This window comes from Pipra filicauda, unplaced genomic scaffold (genome assembly GCF_003945595.2).
Source record: "Pipra filicauda isolate LSUMZ 115617 unplaced genomic scaffold, ASM394559v2 scaffold78_size3787270_pilon, whole genome shotgun sequence".
Classification (NCBI taxonomy): domain Eukaryota; kingdom Metazoa; phylum Chordata; class Aves; order Passeriformes; family Pipridae; genus Pipra; species Pipra filicauda.
In genome coordinates, this window is record NW_024104964.1 from 2,458,234 (window position 1) to 2,474,621 (window position 16,388).

At 43.9% G+C, this 16,388-nt stretch overlaps 1 protein-coding gene across 2 annotated transcripts; it reads right to left on the reverse strand.

Moving 5' to 3' along the window:
- Positions 1–1,100: 1,100 nt before the first annotated feature.
- NMD3 (NMD3 ribosome export adaptor) lies at positions 1,101–9,194 on the reverse strand. 2 transcript variants are annotated; one of them, XM_027745293.2, is made up of 15 exons: positions 9,135–9,194; positions 8,651–8,785; positions 7,963–8,059; positions 7,256–7,336; positions 6,855–6,983; positions 6,225–6,315; positions 5,983–6,061; positions 5,575–5,671; positions 5,203–5,320; positions 4,497–4,642; positions 3,813–3,925; positions 3,076–3,148; positions 2,686–2,792; positions 2,338–2,408; positions 1,101–1,931 (listed from the first exon to the last, which is right to left on the reverse strand). In XM_027745293.2, the coding sequence occupies exons 1-15, from the start codon at positions 9,173–9,175 to the stop codon at positions 1,798–1,800; spliced, it is 1,512 nt and encodes a 503-aa protein (XP_027601094.2). In that variant the 5' UTR covers positions 9,176–9,194; the 3' UTR covers positions 1,101–1,797. The 2 variants fall into 2 exon arrangements, with proteins under 2 accessions (XP_027601094.2, XP_027601093.2); XM_027745292.2 differs by lacking the exon at positions 9,135–9,194 and adding an exon at positions 8,925–8,984.
- Between the last annotated feature and the right edge of the window lie 7,194 nt (positions 9,195–16,388).

Sequence of the window (16,388 nt, forward strand, 5' to 3'; positions counted from 1 at the left end):
GGGAACCTCTGCAGTTACATAAGGGAATTTACTAACAGGGTTTTAAAGCATTTAAAGGTGAAATCATCACCCTTAAGCTTTTCATCATCAACATAAGACCGTTTCTCTAGAAAAAAAAAATTCAAATAATGTTTGCATACCCCAGTCACCTCTTTCTGAGTATTTGTTTCCCTCAGTCACCCAGGTTTTGTGCTGTAGGGTTTGGCTTTTGCAGCACAACGTTGTCCTCCATTTTCTGTGAGCAAAAAGTTTATAACTGAAGTCCTGCACAGCTTCTGGCATGACTCTTCCAATTCCAAATTATCCAACATCAATGCATCATTAAGCACTTCTGGCTTAAAATCCCGAATAACTTCTGTCCTATAAAAAGAGAGGAGGAGCTTTAAACTGGGGCTCAACCCACAGATAGAGATTCTCAGGACCAGCTGCAGAGCAAGTGGCAACTTTTTTCTATGTGAATTAAGTACTTTTTGTGAAATCATTGATCTGGTGTCAGGGAGAAGTTCTTGGCAAACATTTAATTTGCTGTACACCCCCCTAAGCCTCCCAAAGGGACACTGCAGAACCTAAAATCAGGACTAACTTTGGTTTCCACTCACTGGAGAGCTGTTACCACGTGCTTCCAGGCAGCAAACAAACCCTCCCACAGCCAAGCAATCCTTGGATTCAGGACTTTCCAGACAAAACTCCTGCTGGGAGACGCTTGAACCCAAATACAGGCTGGGAACAAAGCAGGGAAAGGGGGAAAGAAGAGGGACATTTCCAGTGAAAGCACAGCACCACAGCCAAAACTCCTGAGGGAAAACTTTAAATCCAGCTTTTCTGATTCCCTATTCACCTGCCAGCAACAGGAAATTATTATTCAGGGTGACACAAATTGTACTGGACACTTTATTGTATTTACAGAGTTGAATCAAATGTATGTTCACAGAAATTCTTAGTAAAACTTCTGTTGAAGCACCTCTGTGCAGCAAAATGAAATAAAACCAGATGATTTCAAGTCTGGGACATCCTCCCCCCACACTTCTGTCCCCTCTGGGCTTGCAGAGTGAAATTTGGTTTTAAAGCAAACTAAATAAAAATGATGGACCAAAAATATCTGTAGAGGTTTTTAAGAGTTCATAGCTGATTTATTTATTAGTTACACACTGTGCATATTGCTTTTAATCCACTGATACAGGCATGGGTATAGTACAATATTCATAACACTCCACAGAATTTTCTGGGCTTTGCAGGGGAGTTTTTTGTGGATATTTGGAGTTCCCTTCCCAAGGGAACAGGAACTACAGGCCTGAGCTTCCCCAAAATATTAATACATGGAATAATCTACCAATATCATAAAAGGCTTCAAACCACTGTGCCAAAGAGACAGGGAAAATTCTCCCCATGTAAGAAATTCAAGCAGTAAGAATAGGTAGGCACTCTACCTAAAAATCCACCAAACTGGAATAAAATCTCTCCCTCTGGACATCCTTCCTTCTCAGTTGTCTCCAGAATTCCAATGGATAATCCCCAAGTCAGTCAGCTGCCCTTTACACTGCAGAAGTTGCAAGGAAAGAGCTCTCAGGGATGGGAGGAACTTCTGGAATTACATTGCAATGCTTGCAGCAGAAATTGAACTCGGATTGCTGATTCTCTGGAATATTATCTATAAAAAGTTAATTCAGGACCATTATTTCAGGGTACAGAGGGGATTCTGCTCCTTTTCACGATCTTGAGATCAGTTTGAAATGTTTAGTGATGGTTTGGGCAGTTTTTGCTCGCCAAGGGAATATTTAGTGCATTGAGAGGGCCCTGTTATTCCGTCAGCATTTCTGCTCCCTCCCCACCAGTGGCATCCTCAGCAATATGGAGATCCTCCAGCATTTCAGCCAGGCTGATCCTGGGGGGCCCATCCTCATCTGTGTCACTCTCCACTGGAATATCTGCATCTAAAAACACACAGAAAAAAACCCAAACAACAGTTAAGCAAAGAAAACAAACCCCAAACCAACCCCAGAGAAGGAAGGAGAAAAAAACCAAACCAACAACCCCAAACCAACCAACAAATCACAAAACCAACAACCTCCTAAAAACCAACAATCCCATGGCAATTCCCCTCGTGGAAAAACATGAATTATGTATCAAAGCTTTCACCCAGCAGTGGGAGAAAATATGTTTTTCCCTCTCAGAGGCAAGGAAACAAAAACCATCAGCAGTGTAGGGGAAGTACACCTGTGAAATATATTTCTCTATTCAGGAGTAGTTCAGAGAATGCAAATACACAACTTCAGGAAAAGTATTTCCCCTCAAACAGCCATGATTTACAGTTGAATTAAGCAGATGAAAAAGCCTTACTTCTGTAAATGTTGACATTCTTCCTTATGGCTTCATCCTCTTCCAGATCTTCCAGGAAGTCCTGGTATTGCCTGTGAACAATGTGGAATGTCTTTACTCACTTCTCCTCTGGATTCATGCAAATATATCAAATAAACCCAAAGAATCAAAGCCCCACCAGACCTGCTTTTTGGGAGCATTCCCACATTTCCAACTCACTCTTTCTGCCTTTTTTTAACCACCTATTAATTTCCAACTCGTTTTAATTAAACTCTCATTGCCTCATTGTTTTCTACTCAGTTGGAGGTTATTTAGACTGTGCTGTTGCTGTATCAGCTGTCACTGGGCAAACCCAGGCAGATACTGAACCTTTCATCATCTGTATCCGGGGCTTCCCTGTCCCTCTCCAGCTCCTTGAGCTTCCAGTTCCGGCGCCGCTGCCGTTTGCTGCGGTCGTAGCTCTTCTTGATCAGCACCTGCAGGGAAAACCAGCCCCTATTTACACACTCACCCTGCAGTGCTGCTGGAAAACACTCCCAAAATCCAAACCAGCTCCCAGGTCTGCACTTGGGCAGCTCAAATCAGGAGAATGGGCGCTCAAAAATTCAAGAAACTAATTCTTAAATCCGACGCTGTTCCAATTTTGCTGTTAACATCCCCTCTTCCTTTAGGCACTGGGGAGTATTCCCTGTAAAATCATAGTCCCCACTAGCCCTGGGAAGAGCAGAGAACTCTGTGCAGAGAAAGGAATTTTCTTACCACATCAGGAATATTGTGTGGGTTCATTTTGTTGGCAAACTCGTCATTTAAGTTGCAGTTGGCCAAGTCGAACCTAAAACAAAGATGGCTGGTTTAATGTATTTTATATAAATCCACAAAACTGAACTCAGTGGATCATGTTCGCATTAAAGGGCAGCACAGTGTAAGTTACAGCTCCTAAGAAAGAGAAACGTTTCCAGATGAAGTCCAAACAAAACTCCACATCAATATTGCAGTTGTCACAACTAGGAACAGCTCGGAGCAGTTGCTGTTCCCAAATTCTGTCCAGTGGCACTTCCCAACCTCCTGACCCCAAACTGCAACATCCACGGAGGTTCTGTTGGGCTCACGACAGCTCCAGAAACATTCATGTTTAAGCCTGTTTGAGAATCACCTAATTTGCCTGATCCTACAAAAATTTCACTTTTTTCATCGTTGTGGTGATTTGTCGCTACCACACAAATAAAACTTTGGTGGTGTTTTACAAATCCTTCCCACTTATTTATGTCCAACTTGTTATTCCAACCTGCACTCTAAAGGCAATACTTCAGCTCTCTCACTGCTAACACAAGATGATTTTTTCTAGACTAAAGATTTCCTGGATTAGGACCAGCTCTTCATGACTCCATCCCTTTCACTGATTCCATTTAGAAATCAGACCAGTTCAACTGTCCAGCGAATCTGAAGAATTCAGTCATTAACTAATCATTTAATAAAGGCCAGGAAAGAGTACAGACCCCAAGACAAGGTCCCCAGGGTTCAGGATGTGTCCCAGGTGTGTGCAGCAGAAGTACTGATGATCTGTGTCCAGCTCCGAGGTTTTCCGGACCCAGGCCTCGGCCAGAGTGTGCTTGGGGAAGGAAAAATCAAATTATTGGAATCAATCACTGCTTAATGAAAACATCTGCACTGCTGCATCACTGCTTTAAAGTACATTTGGAATGAAACTTGTGTTTCTACACCAAACATCCCATGTATCAATTGCTACTCCTCATTTCTCATCCTTACAAAAGCAAGGAAATGGACATTCCAACCCCTTCCAACAGGAATTCCTGAAAGGCTATTTCTATAATGTGTTTTGGTGGCTTTTTTTTAACTTCATGACTTTCAACCACATCCAGCTTTCGACTGAGAAAAAGATACATTAATTCTGATCAAAAGGAAATGCTTATATACTTCCACAAAGCCAACTCAATAATTAAAGAGTTGCAAAGCTTGTAGAAAATCATTTCCATAATGGTAACAAAAAGCAGAGTTTAAGCTCTCCAACAGAGAAGAATTTCTGAAAATGATCCCAAGAAGAGCTTTTGCCAGTGGCAAAAAGAACAGCACTGTGCAAGGCAGAACAACTCAGAACACCAATTCAGCTGAGGGAAGGGGAACAGGAGTCCTAAAACATGAATCAAACAGAGAATTCTGACCTTGTTTGACCTTGCACCTGCCCCAGCACCTTTTTTCTTCTCGTGGACCCTGTTGATGTCCATGATGATAAACTCCTCCAGCTGCTTGGGGTGGAACAAGCTGTTGAAAGGGTGGCGCCAGTAGGTATTCCCATCGACTTCAGCAACTGGAAAAAACCCACCAACGTGGGAGAGAATTTCTTGGGAAAAAGGAACCGTTAAGCAAAGTTAAGGCAGCTGCCAAACACATTTTGTTCATTCATTAAATATTTAGGGTATGACCCCTCCTGTGCCTGAAGCACAGACCCTTTATCCACAGATCTTTTGTTCACAGGAATTACTCTCCTGGATCCATCCTTATCAAAGGGATTCTGCTGGTCAAGCTCCCACTGATCAAAGCACAGGACTTTTAATACTGAAGTGGCTACAAACTCAATCCAGAGAAAAACTAGATGCCACCTAAGTGAAATGCAAGTGCTTACAGACAGAGAACATCCATGAATTTAACACTAAACCTGCACATTTTGCCTGGGATCTTATGGGATAAAAAAAAAACAAACTCAAGCTTGGAGAGCAATGTCTTAGTTCACTATTACATTTCTACTGTACGGACAAATTTACAACATTAAGGTCCAAAAATACACGAGATTCTGTGGAAATAAACGAAAAGTAACCATGCCAGAAAAATCAGCTGTTGCCAGAGTGCAGAGAAGAACCCAACACTCACTCTGCAGAGTTCTGGGGTCGATGAGGTGGATGGCACTTGTCACTCGAATGCACACACAGATCTGGCTCATGTTCCCCAGGCTCTGTGCCAGTTTTGGTGACAGACACACAACATTGTCCTGGAAACAAAGAGAACATAATTTACACCCCTACTGCCTTCACTTGAGAAAGACTTCACTGCCAAGTCTTGAGAAAATTCTCAAATACAAATTTTAAACTTTTGTGTTTTCAGTTTTCTAGCCAGTATCACCCGGTACCTTCTGCATTTCCCATGCAGATCCCTCCCCACTCCCCAAAAACCACAATCAGGCCTCCAAATCCAAACTGTTCCCACTTCACACAACACCCTAAAGATGAGGCAGAGAGGAGGTACCTTGCATATTGGAACGATTTCCACAGAGAAAGTGCTTTTGTAGTTGTAGACATTACTGTGAATGTCATGAGAGATCAAACGTTGGGACGATTTTGATCTATAAAACATAAAAACAGAGCCTTCAGGCAGCCAGAAGGATATCACCTGAATTACAGGAGATAATCAGCACAAAAAACAGCAACAAAAGTACGTGTTCAACCAATACAAATATTAAGGAAATAGAAAAATGCATGAGGTGAGTTTTACAAGGGTTAAGTGGGAAACACGGGAGCTCTGCAGAAGAAATTTTGTCTCAACTAAAATACAGGTTCCTTACACTTTCACTTACAAAATTATTTAAAAATGAAAGATAAAAGACACTTCCCAAAAGCTTTTGAGTACTCAAGGCAATAAATTTAAATGCTTTACCTAGATGGAACTGTACACTGAAGAAAGTCCACCATCTTCTGGGCCTGTTGCTTTGAAGAGTAATAAAAATCCAGGCCATCTGAAAAGCGAAGAAAATATGATGAACAAACCTATTTCAAGGATAATCCACGGGCTAAGTGATCTGCTGCTTATCTGCACAGAGCTGCCAGCACACCCACATAAAACCATCCATCCTAAAACCACTTTATTCCACCTCAAGGCCACCCAACCACCTCACTCACCGTGGATTTCCTTGATGCGAAGTGTATTTTGATGGAGCTTGTGCTTTAAAATCAGCTGCTCCAAATAGTAGAAAGTCTTCTTGTGCAGAGTCTAAAACCAAGCAAAGGTAAAACTATCCAGCTTATTTCAGAACCATCTAGTGCAAATGCAGTATCTCTGGAGAATAAACATTTATATGGAGAGATCATCTGGAGAAGGGACATCCAAAGCCAAAATCAAGTAACCAAAAAGATTTTAGAGTGCTCTACTTATACCAAGTTACTTAAAGCTTCCATTTCTCATTTTTGTGTAACTGGTGGCTAGAAAAACGATTTCCTTTAAAGATTTAAATCTCTATGAATGATTTGTCCCACTGTTTCTAAACTACCTTAAAATACAGAAGGATATTTAGCAATTTGCAAAAGATCCTCCTGCCAGTATCATTTAAAAAAGAATATGTTAATAATACTGGGCAGCAGAAAGTTTTTCTCGACTAAGATCAGTAAGAAAAAAAAACAACAACCCTGAAGACAAGATGTATCCCTGTGGCTGTCTGTGAGTCCATCTTTTTCTGAGAAATCCAGAAAAATCACCCAACTCTTTGCCTGATTGTTCTGCCACAATCAAATGGAAATTCAGTTTGCCCCCACCTTTTGTCTGACTTGCACTACAGCTTTCCAGAAATCCTTGGCCTCAATCCTGTGACAGTCTTCACACATCTGAGACTGGACAACGTATTCCACCACAAACACCTGCTGCAGAACTGCTCCATTTATCACCTGAAAGGCAAAAGTGTTCAAGGCTTCCTCATTAGTCCTGTCAAGACTGTCAATACAATAAAATATGCGACAGACATATATTTGGGGCACAAATAACAGCAGTATTTTCCTAACTTTACTGGAACAGACAATAACCTTCTTCCAACTGCGACGAGTGGCATTTTAATGACAAAATTTAGGCAGGATGAAATCTCAGAACAATAACAAAATCCTGGTTTTTGCCATAAAAAAGCTTTTCAAAAATCACAAGGAGAATCTTGTGCTCCAGTTACCTCCTTCTGAACAGTCAGCTTCAGCTTCAGCCTCTTGGAATGTGGTTCTGTCCAAATGAAACCTGCATCAATCAGCCGGACCTGCCCGTGGGAAAGGACAAGAGCTCAGCACAACCAACTCCAACTACTTTAATTAAAAATATACATATTAATATCCTAAATCTAATTAATAATGCTTGAGTAGAACATGGAGGTTGATCTACCTAAAATAAAGGTGATAAAACCACGGTCTGTCCCACCAGAGTAACAGAATATACTATTCAACATCTCTGGATGCCAGGAAATTATGAATTTTGACAGTAAAATGGTTAATAATATTGTCTATATTTAAGTACTAACCCAGCAGCAACAAGCTCAATAAGGCAATGATCCAATACAAACCTTCAGGAGTGTGGTAAAAATCAATTCTTTGCCTAAAACACTATCTCAGATATTTTCCTCTAATAATACTCTCACCCTAAGAGATGCTTTACTCAACTTAAACCTGTGACTTTTGATTTAATCTACATATAGACCTCTGCAACCCTCTTTCATATTGTCACAAACCAGTGAGAACAAGTGTTGTACAAACAATTTTAAAAATGTTGATAAACTCTACACGAGTCCAAACAGCTCCTCCAGAAGGACGGAATCCTGCACAAGTTTGCTGGACTTTATTTTATGCAATACCAACACTCTATGAAATACCCACGGGATCAGCTGCTCACCTTGCTCAGGGAAGCTTTGATTTTTTTCAGGCACAAAGCAAGAAGCTCTCTTGATTCCAGGGAGCACTGGATCCAGGTTCCTGGAGGCTGCAGATACCTGTGGAAAACAGTTCTAAGATCATCGAGTCCAACCATTTCCCAGCACTGCCAAGGCCACCACTAACTCCCATCCCTGAGTGCCAAATCCATGTGGCTTTTAAATCCCTCCAGGGATGGGGATTCACGTCTGCCATGGGCAGCTGTGCCAGGGCTGGACAGCCCTTTCCACAAAGATGTTTTCCCTAAACCTCCCCTGGTGCAATTTGAGGCTGTTTCCCCTCATTCTGTCCCTTGTTCCCAGGGAGCAGAGCCTGACCCCCACCCAGCTCCACTCTCCCATCAAGGAATTTTCGGGAATGAGAAGGTCCTCCCTGAGCCTTCTCACCAGAGTTGTGCTCTTTTGCTCTCTACACCCCGAGACTGATGCATTCCAAGCTCATTTTACTGCCATCCCCACCGATTTCCCCACTTTATTTCAAGTACCACAAACTCACCACTTAAATCATCCAGACCCCACACACCAGCACCCTCACATACACAAATACACACAAGGAGGTGCTGGCACATCCCATGAGACCCAAAGCCTGTGGGCTTGGAGGGAAGGTCGGGGGGAGGCCGGAGGAGGGGAGAGGATGATCAGATACCTCACCTTTCACACTGTTTGCAGAAGTGGACGGTGCCCTGCTTGGGGATGCCCTCGGTGATGTCCACCTGTGCCCGCAGGCAGCCCACGCACATGTTGGCCGGGTTGGGCGGGATGGGCACCCCGCACTGGCAGCACAGGCTGGAACACAGGGAGGGGGGGAAGGACAGTCAGTCACCAACATATAACCGGGGTGCCCCCCAGCCCCTCATTCCCTCACATGTGTCCCTGTGAGGGCTGTGCCAGCCCCAGGTACTCCATGGCCCCCATATCCCCTCACATGTGTCCCTGTGAGGGCTGTGCCGGCCCCAGGTACTCCATGGCCCCCATATCCCCTCACATCCCCTCACATGTGTCCCTGTGAGGGCTGTGCCGGCCCCAGGTACTCCATGGCCCCCGTATCCCCCCATATCCCCTCACATGTGTCCCTGTGAGGGCTGTGCCGGCCCCAGGTACTCCATGGCCCCCGTATCCCCCCATATCCCCTCACATGTGTCCCTGTGAGGGCTGTGCCGGCCCCAGGTACTCCATGGCCCCTCACACGCGGCCGCGCTGCCGGCCGGGACAGGAAGGGGCGGAGGCGGCGGCGCCGGTTCGGCCCCTCGGGAGGGCGGGCTGGGGGAGCCGTGAGGGAACGCCGGCATGGCGCCTCCCGTTCCCTTCCGCATTTTAGCGGGAATAACATTTTAATCAGCGATTCTTCCAAACAATAATTCACTTTTCATTAAAAATCCACACCCCCCCCAGCTCCGCTGCCGCAGCGGCAAATGGCGGCCGAGGGCACAGCGGCGGCGGCTCCGCCTGTTCCACCCCTGCCACAAGGATCGGTGTCCTGATTAATTAATTAATTAATTAATTTATTTATTTATTTTCATGAAAATGTGAAATTTTATTTTTTCCCTCATTTTTCTCGTGTGTTTTCACACCCGCAAATCCCCACTGGAATTGGCGTGAATTTTGAGTTGTGCCTGAGGAGCTGCTCCTTTGCACCTAATTAATGCTTTAAGGGATGCTGCTAATTTACCTTTAATAAATACTGTTCTGAAGCATTTTTATTGTTTTCTAACCTATTTTTCGGCTGTGGCTGAGTGTCTCCAAATGCTACTCCAAGTGCTTTTTGAAAAGAATTTCCAACTTCAGTGGAAAGAGTAGGAATAGGGATGTTTGGGCATTGAATTTGTATTACTTTCAGTATTGATTTTGAAAAGAAAATTGCAAATCGTTTGAAAAAGAGTCAACCTCTTTGAAAAAAAAAAGCCTTTAGTTTCAGAATTAAATTTAGAATAGACACGCTCTTGTGGAAATGTATTTCTTGTAGAAGTGGGTAAACCCCAGATTTTCTGAACTTCTCCCTTTGTTTAGTCCTCCTATATCTGAGCAATAAAGTCATATATTTTTTTTTCCTGAAAACACAGATTTTAGATTAGATACAATAGATTACGTGATGGTGCAGATGCTTGTAAATGAAGAAGCAAACATTCCAGCTGGGATTCAGTCTTGATTTGAAATCGTTAGGAAGCATAAATAAGAGTCCTCATCCTGTCACTAATTTCTAAAGGATTAAACTGTGATAATTATAAGTTAATTTACTTTTAGGATGTGAAACTACTCCCAGAACCCACTGGCACCTGCAAATTTCCAAATGGAAGATGCAGTTTCAATAGTGGAATAACAGGATGTTATTCTGATGTTGGTTCATCTACTGACTTGTTTTTCCTGATGCCAGTTCTTAGCAAAGAATTTTAGGATTTTTATGACTTTACTTTCCAGACTGATGCTTGTCTCCAGTACAAAAATATTTGGATTTAGAAGGAGGAGTTGATTGAATTAGATTTCATTCCTGGTGTACCATAACAACCCTTTGGAAAAGAGGAACTGCCATGGCAAGGGGTTGGATTGAGATGATCTTAAAAGTGCTTTCCAACCCAAACCTTTGTGTGATTCCATGATTTTGTGATACCAAGGTTTGTTTGTGGGTCACCATTTGTGACAGAGAAAAGTGGAGCTGAATTGCATCAACACATCATATGGGATTTATTTAATGTGGTAATTTTCTCATGGAAAGGAAGAGTTGTTTCAGCTGGTGACTGAAAATCACAGTCTGTCGAGTTGTCTGATGTGTTTTTCCTTCTTTGGCACATTTTTCTTTGATGGGCTGCTTGTCTTCACAGACTATAACTCAGTTCTGCTCCTTTGAAATTAAGTTTCTTTGCAGACCTCTCTGGAGACTATTGACCATATTAATAAAAAAAAAAAAGAAAAGAAAATGGGAAAAAAAAAGTGTTTCCTTGCATCGAAGTTTCATTTCAGAACCTCTCCTACACAGTGGGTGTTATATAGTTTTTACTTTCAAGCCTTGATGAATCACTCAGCCTTTGTTTTCTTTGATTTATGAAATAATACCCTTCCTGTGAATTCCAGGCTGTCACTTGGAGAGTCTCAAGAGGGGTAGGACAAAGCCTGTCATTTATGGAAGTCAGATCTTCTGGGAAGTCACTGGGGGGGGGGGGGAGATTTTGATCCTAATAGTGCTGTAAAAGTTTCCACTTCAGATTTATTTTCAACTGCAGTTTTCTCCACCTAATTTTGGTGCTAATATATCAAACCCTACCTCAGCTCAAGGCTGAGTTCATATCAGAACTGGGTTCTTTGTGCTCACCAAAGTACTTTGTACTGCCTCTGTTGTCCTCTGGCTGCCACCCATCTGAGGAAAATTTGTATGTTTTAAACTGTCTCTGCACCACTTGTGAAAAATTTTATGCAATAAACGTATTTGTACACAATAAACAGGATAAAAAGCAAAGCAGAGAATTCCCTGAGAACTTCAGCAGTGGTGGGTCTGGATTCCAGAACTTACCGTGTGGGTTTTGGCCACGATAAATTCATGGGAAAGATATTGCTGTGATTAATTTAACAGACACCTGAGGTCACTATTCCCTCACAGAAACTGGATCCAGGAAAGGAGGTGCCAAAGCCACCTGAGGAGCTCCTGGGACCTTGTGTCCAGCTGGAGCTGCTCTGACCCTCCAAAAGAGGTTTTGCCCTGCTCTGGGCTGCTCCTTTCATTAACTGTGGAAATTTAGACATAAAATTAAAAAAAATTAAGAACGGAGGCAAAGACATTGTTTTACACATTTTTTTAATATTGACTCAAAAATAGATTTGGGATTCAGAGCAGTGTGTACAGCTCCCAGGACATTCAGCACCTCCAAGTCACAAATTAATAAAAATACCCTCATTTAACTGTAGGATTTTAGTAACAGCAATAACAATGAATCACCTTTATGATCTTTACTGCTGCCCAGTTTAGTTTTTAAGAGGATTGTGGTGACACCTCGTGTGTATTTTTAGTTGTTGAGGTCCTGAGCATTCCCACGCTCCTGACAATTTTGCTCTTTTCCTATTACACCAAGTAACAGTTTGGAGCAATGGAGCAGTTTCCATTCAGAGAGCAGACAGCAGGATTATAACCAGGACTGGGAGAGGGGAATTGAAGGCAGGGCTGTGGCCAAGAGGGATATTTAAGGATCCAAGGTGGAGGCAGCAGCTCCCTGTGCCGGTGGTTCTGGAAGCCGTGGGAGACGTTCTTGGGCAGGAACAGGTTGTGCCTGGCCTGCGTATGAGATGGCAACTCCCAGCTTCCAGTTGTATTCCAAGCAGGATCTAACTCCCAGTTCAAGTTGTAATCAGGCTGTAATTCCTTTGGGAAAGCAAGGCTTTCCTTGCCTTTCACGGATTGCCAGCTAGGAAGTTGCAAACTAAGAATTCCAAAAGGCAGAGCTGTCCCTCAGCTGCTGGTTCAGTTTGTCCTCTGTGGTCTCAAGGAGGGATGTGAATGGGAGGAATAATGTCAGCTGGTCTCACTGGGACACTCCACTTCCAGGGGCTGCTTTCTGTGAGTTCACCTGCACTAAATTTACTGGGATAATGCTCCAATTCTTTTCCAGTTCTTGCCTATTTCTTCAGCTCGTTGTGAGGAATCCAATTAGCAACCCCAATTTATGGTGTGAGCCACAAACATTATCCCTGCTGAGCTGCAGAGGCAGGAACAAAGAGAGCCAAAAAGAAACTCCTTTAAAGTGGCTTTGGGACGGGGCTCAGGATATTGTGACACTCCACTTTCAGCTGATGAAGAGATGAAACGTTGCATCATCAGCCTTAATGAGCTTCGTCACAGCACAAACACCTGTGGTTTGCTTTCCTTTTAATGTGTGGTGTGAAACTTGCATGTGGGACGGGTTTGCAGGGATACCTCTGGAATATCTGAGGGTGCAGAGATGGGAAATGCTGCCCTGTGTCAGCAGAGGGGGATAATTCCCAATCTTGCTGAAGCTCAGAGTGCCACAGGCAGAGCTGCCGGGTTTGTGCAGTCAGAGGCACAGGGGCAGTTTTGCACTGAAGGGCATCCCTAAATTCCTGGAACTTTTTAAAAACCACTGCTATGCCTGTCATGCTGTTAAAAATGGGGATTTTTCCTAGTAGCCTTTATAAAACAAAATATCTCAAACCATAAAGTTGCTTGAATTGAGCTGCTCGAACAAGGAGATATCCTAAATTGGTGAAATTAGATTTGTATTGGATATTAGGGAGAAAGTCTTCCCTGGGAGGGTGGTGAGGCCCTGGCACAGGTTGCCCAGAGAAGCTGTGACTGCCCCTGGATCCCTGGAAGTGTCCAAGGCCAGGTTGGACAGGGCTTGGAGCAACCTGGGCTAGTGGGAAGTGTCCCTGCCCATGGCAGGGAGGTGGAACAAGATGATCTTTAAGGTCCTTTCCAACCCAAACCGTTCTGGGATTCTGTGATTCTATGAAATTGGATCTTCTGGGTATTGCAAGGGAAAATCCTCCCCTGATAACTTCTGTTCCTCAGCAGCTCCCAATTTGTGTTTGTCAAACATCCCAGCTTGTTGTTTCTTGATAACCACGAACAGCCGTGGCAAAGATTTCATTTTAAGGAAAAGCATGGACAGCAACCAGGAGGGGTTGCTTTAGTCCTGGTGTGTTTATTACCTGCACCAGGATGCACTAGACTTAAACCTCAGATTAAGAAAGAATTGTTTTAAAAAGGTAAATATTTGCTCATCAGAACACGACAGGAATCTTAGAGACTATTGAACAGCAGCTGTTTGCTTTGCACTTGCCTTTTGTCATCTTCCGTGTCAGCTGAAAACACCTCATCCCATTAAAAAAACATCTCATTCCATTGACTGGCTAAAGGAAACCTGGTGAGAGGGTGGGTTGTGCTGAGCTGTGGAGCTGCCAGGAGAGGGTCCACACCAGTGTCAAGTTTGGACATTGGTATCAGTAAAATGAATGGATTTTTAAAGAATTTATATTTTCAGCTCTCAGCACTTTGAGTTCTCTTACGAGAGAATATGAGACTCCATGTGAGCTCCACACCTGCCCATGGCAGGGGGTTGGAGTGAGGTGATCTTTAAGGTCCCTTCCAGCCCAAACTATTCTAGGATTTTATGGGAATTGCGATTTGCAGGTAAAAATATTTTGCACATTTTGTCTGTTAAAAACCTGTGCATAAAAATTATGGATAGTGTTGAGGTTTCCTAGACTTGCTTCACTCTGGCTGGAAACAAAACCAGAGAAAATGCCAAAAACCAGTTCAGTGCACTTCCCCTAGAATCCAGCTTGCATTCCTTGTCCTTTGGGATGTGCTCTACTGCTTCTCCCTCTGTCTCTGCTGTTGGGGGTAGAGGGAGAGGACAGGAGGATGGGGAGGCAGGAATTGTGTGTTTTGATGTGGATGGAAGAGCAAGAGATTGAAGGTTTATGGGGGAGAAAGAGGAGTAAGGAAAGGAGAATTTGGTGGTGGAAATGGGAGCTAAACTACATGGAAACTATGATCCAGCTTTGCAAAAGGACCATATGGAGCCAAATGGAGAGGGTAGGAAGGGAAGGTGATGGAAAATTAAACCACTGTATGAGCTTTCTTGCACAGGGCTGGACCAGCCTGGGGTCTGCTCAGTCCATGGGATCTGCTCAGTCCATGGGATCTGCTCAGTCCATGGGGTCTGCTCAGTCCATGGGGTCTGCTCAATCCATGGGGTCTGCTCAATCCATGAGATCTGCTCAGTCCATGAGATCTGCTCAGTCCATGGGGTCTGCTCAATCCATGGGGTCTGCTCAATCCTTGCCTCTCCAGAGTGCAGCCAGGGAAAGGTGTTGAGAGCCTTTGTGCTGTCCAGACTTTTTGCCTCCTTCAGTAAGCCATGGGAATGTTCCAGCAGCCCTGTATCTCTGGGATAATCCTTTGAGACAGGGCAGGACTGCAAAAGAGTCCAAGTCAAAGGGACCTGGGGCAGAAAGAACCTGAGAACTGAACTGTGTGATTGTAGGGAGTTTGTGCCAGAGAGCGTGGACTGATAAATGAGTATTGCTTAAACAGTCAGGGAAGGAAAACATGGAATGAGGAGGAGGAGGAGCAGGAGGACAGGGACACTGTGCCCATCCAGAGCTTTGCCAGACCACTTGAACATTGAATCATCCTACCAGTAGTAACTTAAGACATGCTGAGGTGCCAGGTTTGATATATGCAATGGCAATTAGCTCTTTCTTCTTATGTGTTTATTATTTTCTTTTGCATGCAGCAGCCCTCTCTGATGGCATTTGCATTTATAATTATGCACAGAGATAAATTCTCGCGAAGAGATGGTGCAATTGTGGTGGGTTGGATTTTCCTTTCCACCTCTCCCATCCTGTTGGCACATACACGACAGGCAGAGCTGACACATGGCTATTAAAAGATAGCCATGCAGGTATTGCTCAGCCAGAAAATTGCAAAACCAGAACTTACTGCATTGGATGAGGGAGTGGAAACTTCCCAAATGCTGCAGCTCATTATTTATTTAGGAGGATCTGCATTTGTATGAAAGACAATCCCAGTGAGGTTCGTTTTGATATTGAAGATTTCTTGGGTCCAGGGCTGCTGCAAAGTGCCCTTATTTCAGTGCCCAAGTGCTGTGATGGATGGAGTGGGTTTTAGAGGGCACAGAAATTCATAGAGTCATGGAATGGTTTGGGTTGGAAGGGACCTTAAAGATTCCAAGCCCACTGAGATGGGCAGGGACACCTTCCACTAGCCCAGGTTGCTCCAAGCCCTATCCAGCCTGGCCTTGGATACTTCCAGGGATTCAGGGGCAGCCACAGCTTCTCTGGGCAACCTGTGCCAGGGCCTCCCCACCCTCCCAGGGAAGAATTTCTCCTAATACCCAGTTCTGAATAAAAAGCTGATACCGAACTGGGTGTGGGGCTCTGAGGTATTTTGGTGCCACGAAAATGTATCTGTGATAAGGAAGAGCTTCTGGAGAGCAAAATACTCAGGTTTTTTGATAGCACGTGAGTCATCTCTTACAAAATGGGAAAGGTCGGAGCACAGGAAGCACTTGGCATTTTTTGACGTGCCTCCAGACCACCCATGAGGCAGCACTGCTGGGGGCAGGTGCACACACCTCAACAGTGGCCTGATCCCACTGGATTCCATCAAGCTCTGCCTTCAATTCTCACGTGAGGAGAAATATTGGAAAGGGAAGTCCAAAGTGTTCATCTGTGGCGTGGAGAAAGCTCCTTGAGGTGTCTTATTTCCCTGGAGTGAAATATCTGGGACATCCCATACTTCCCTGAGCAAGGCACCAGAATATCCATAGCTGGATGTGTCGACTCGGTTTGCACCATCTCTTTTTCCAGTTGTTACCTCATAAATCACTCAATCTCTGTGCATTTGGCAGATAATTAG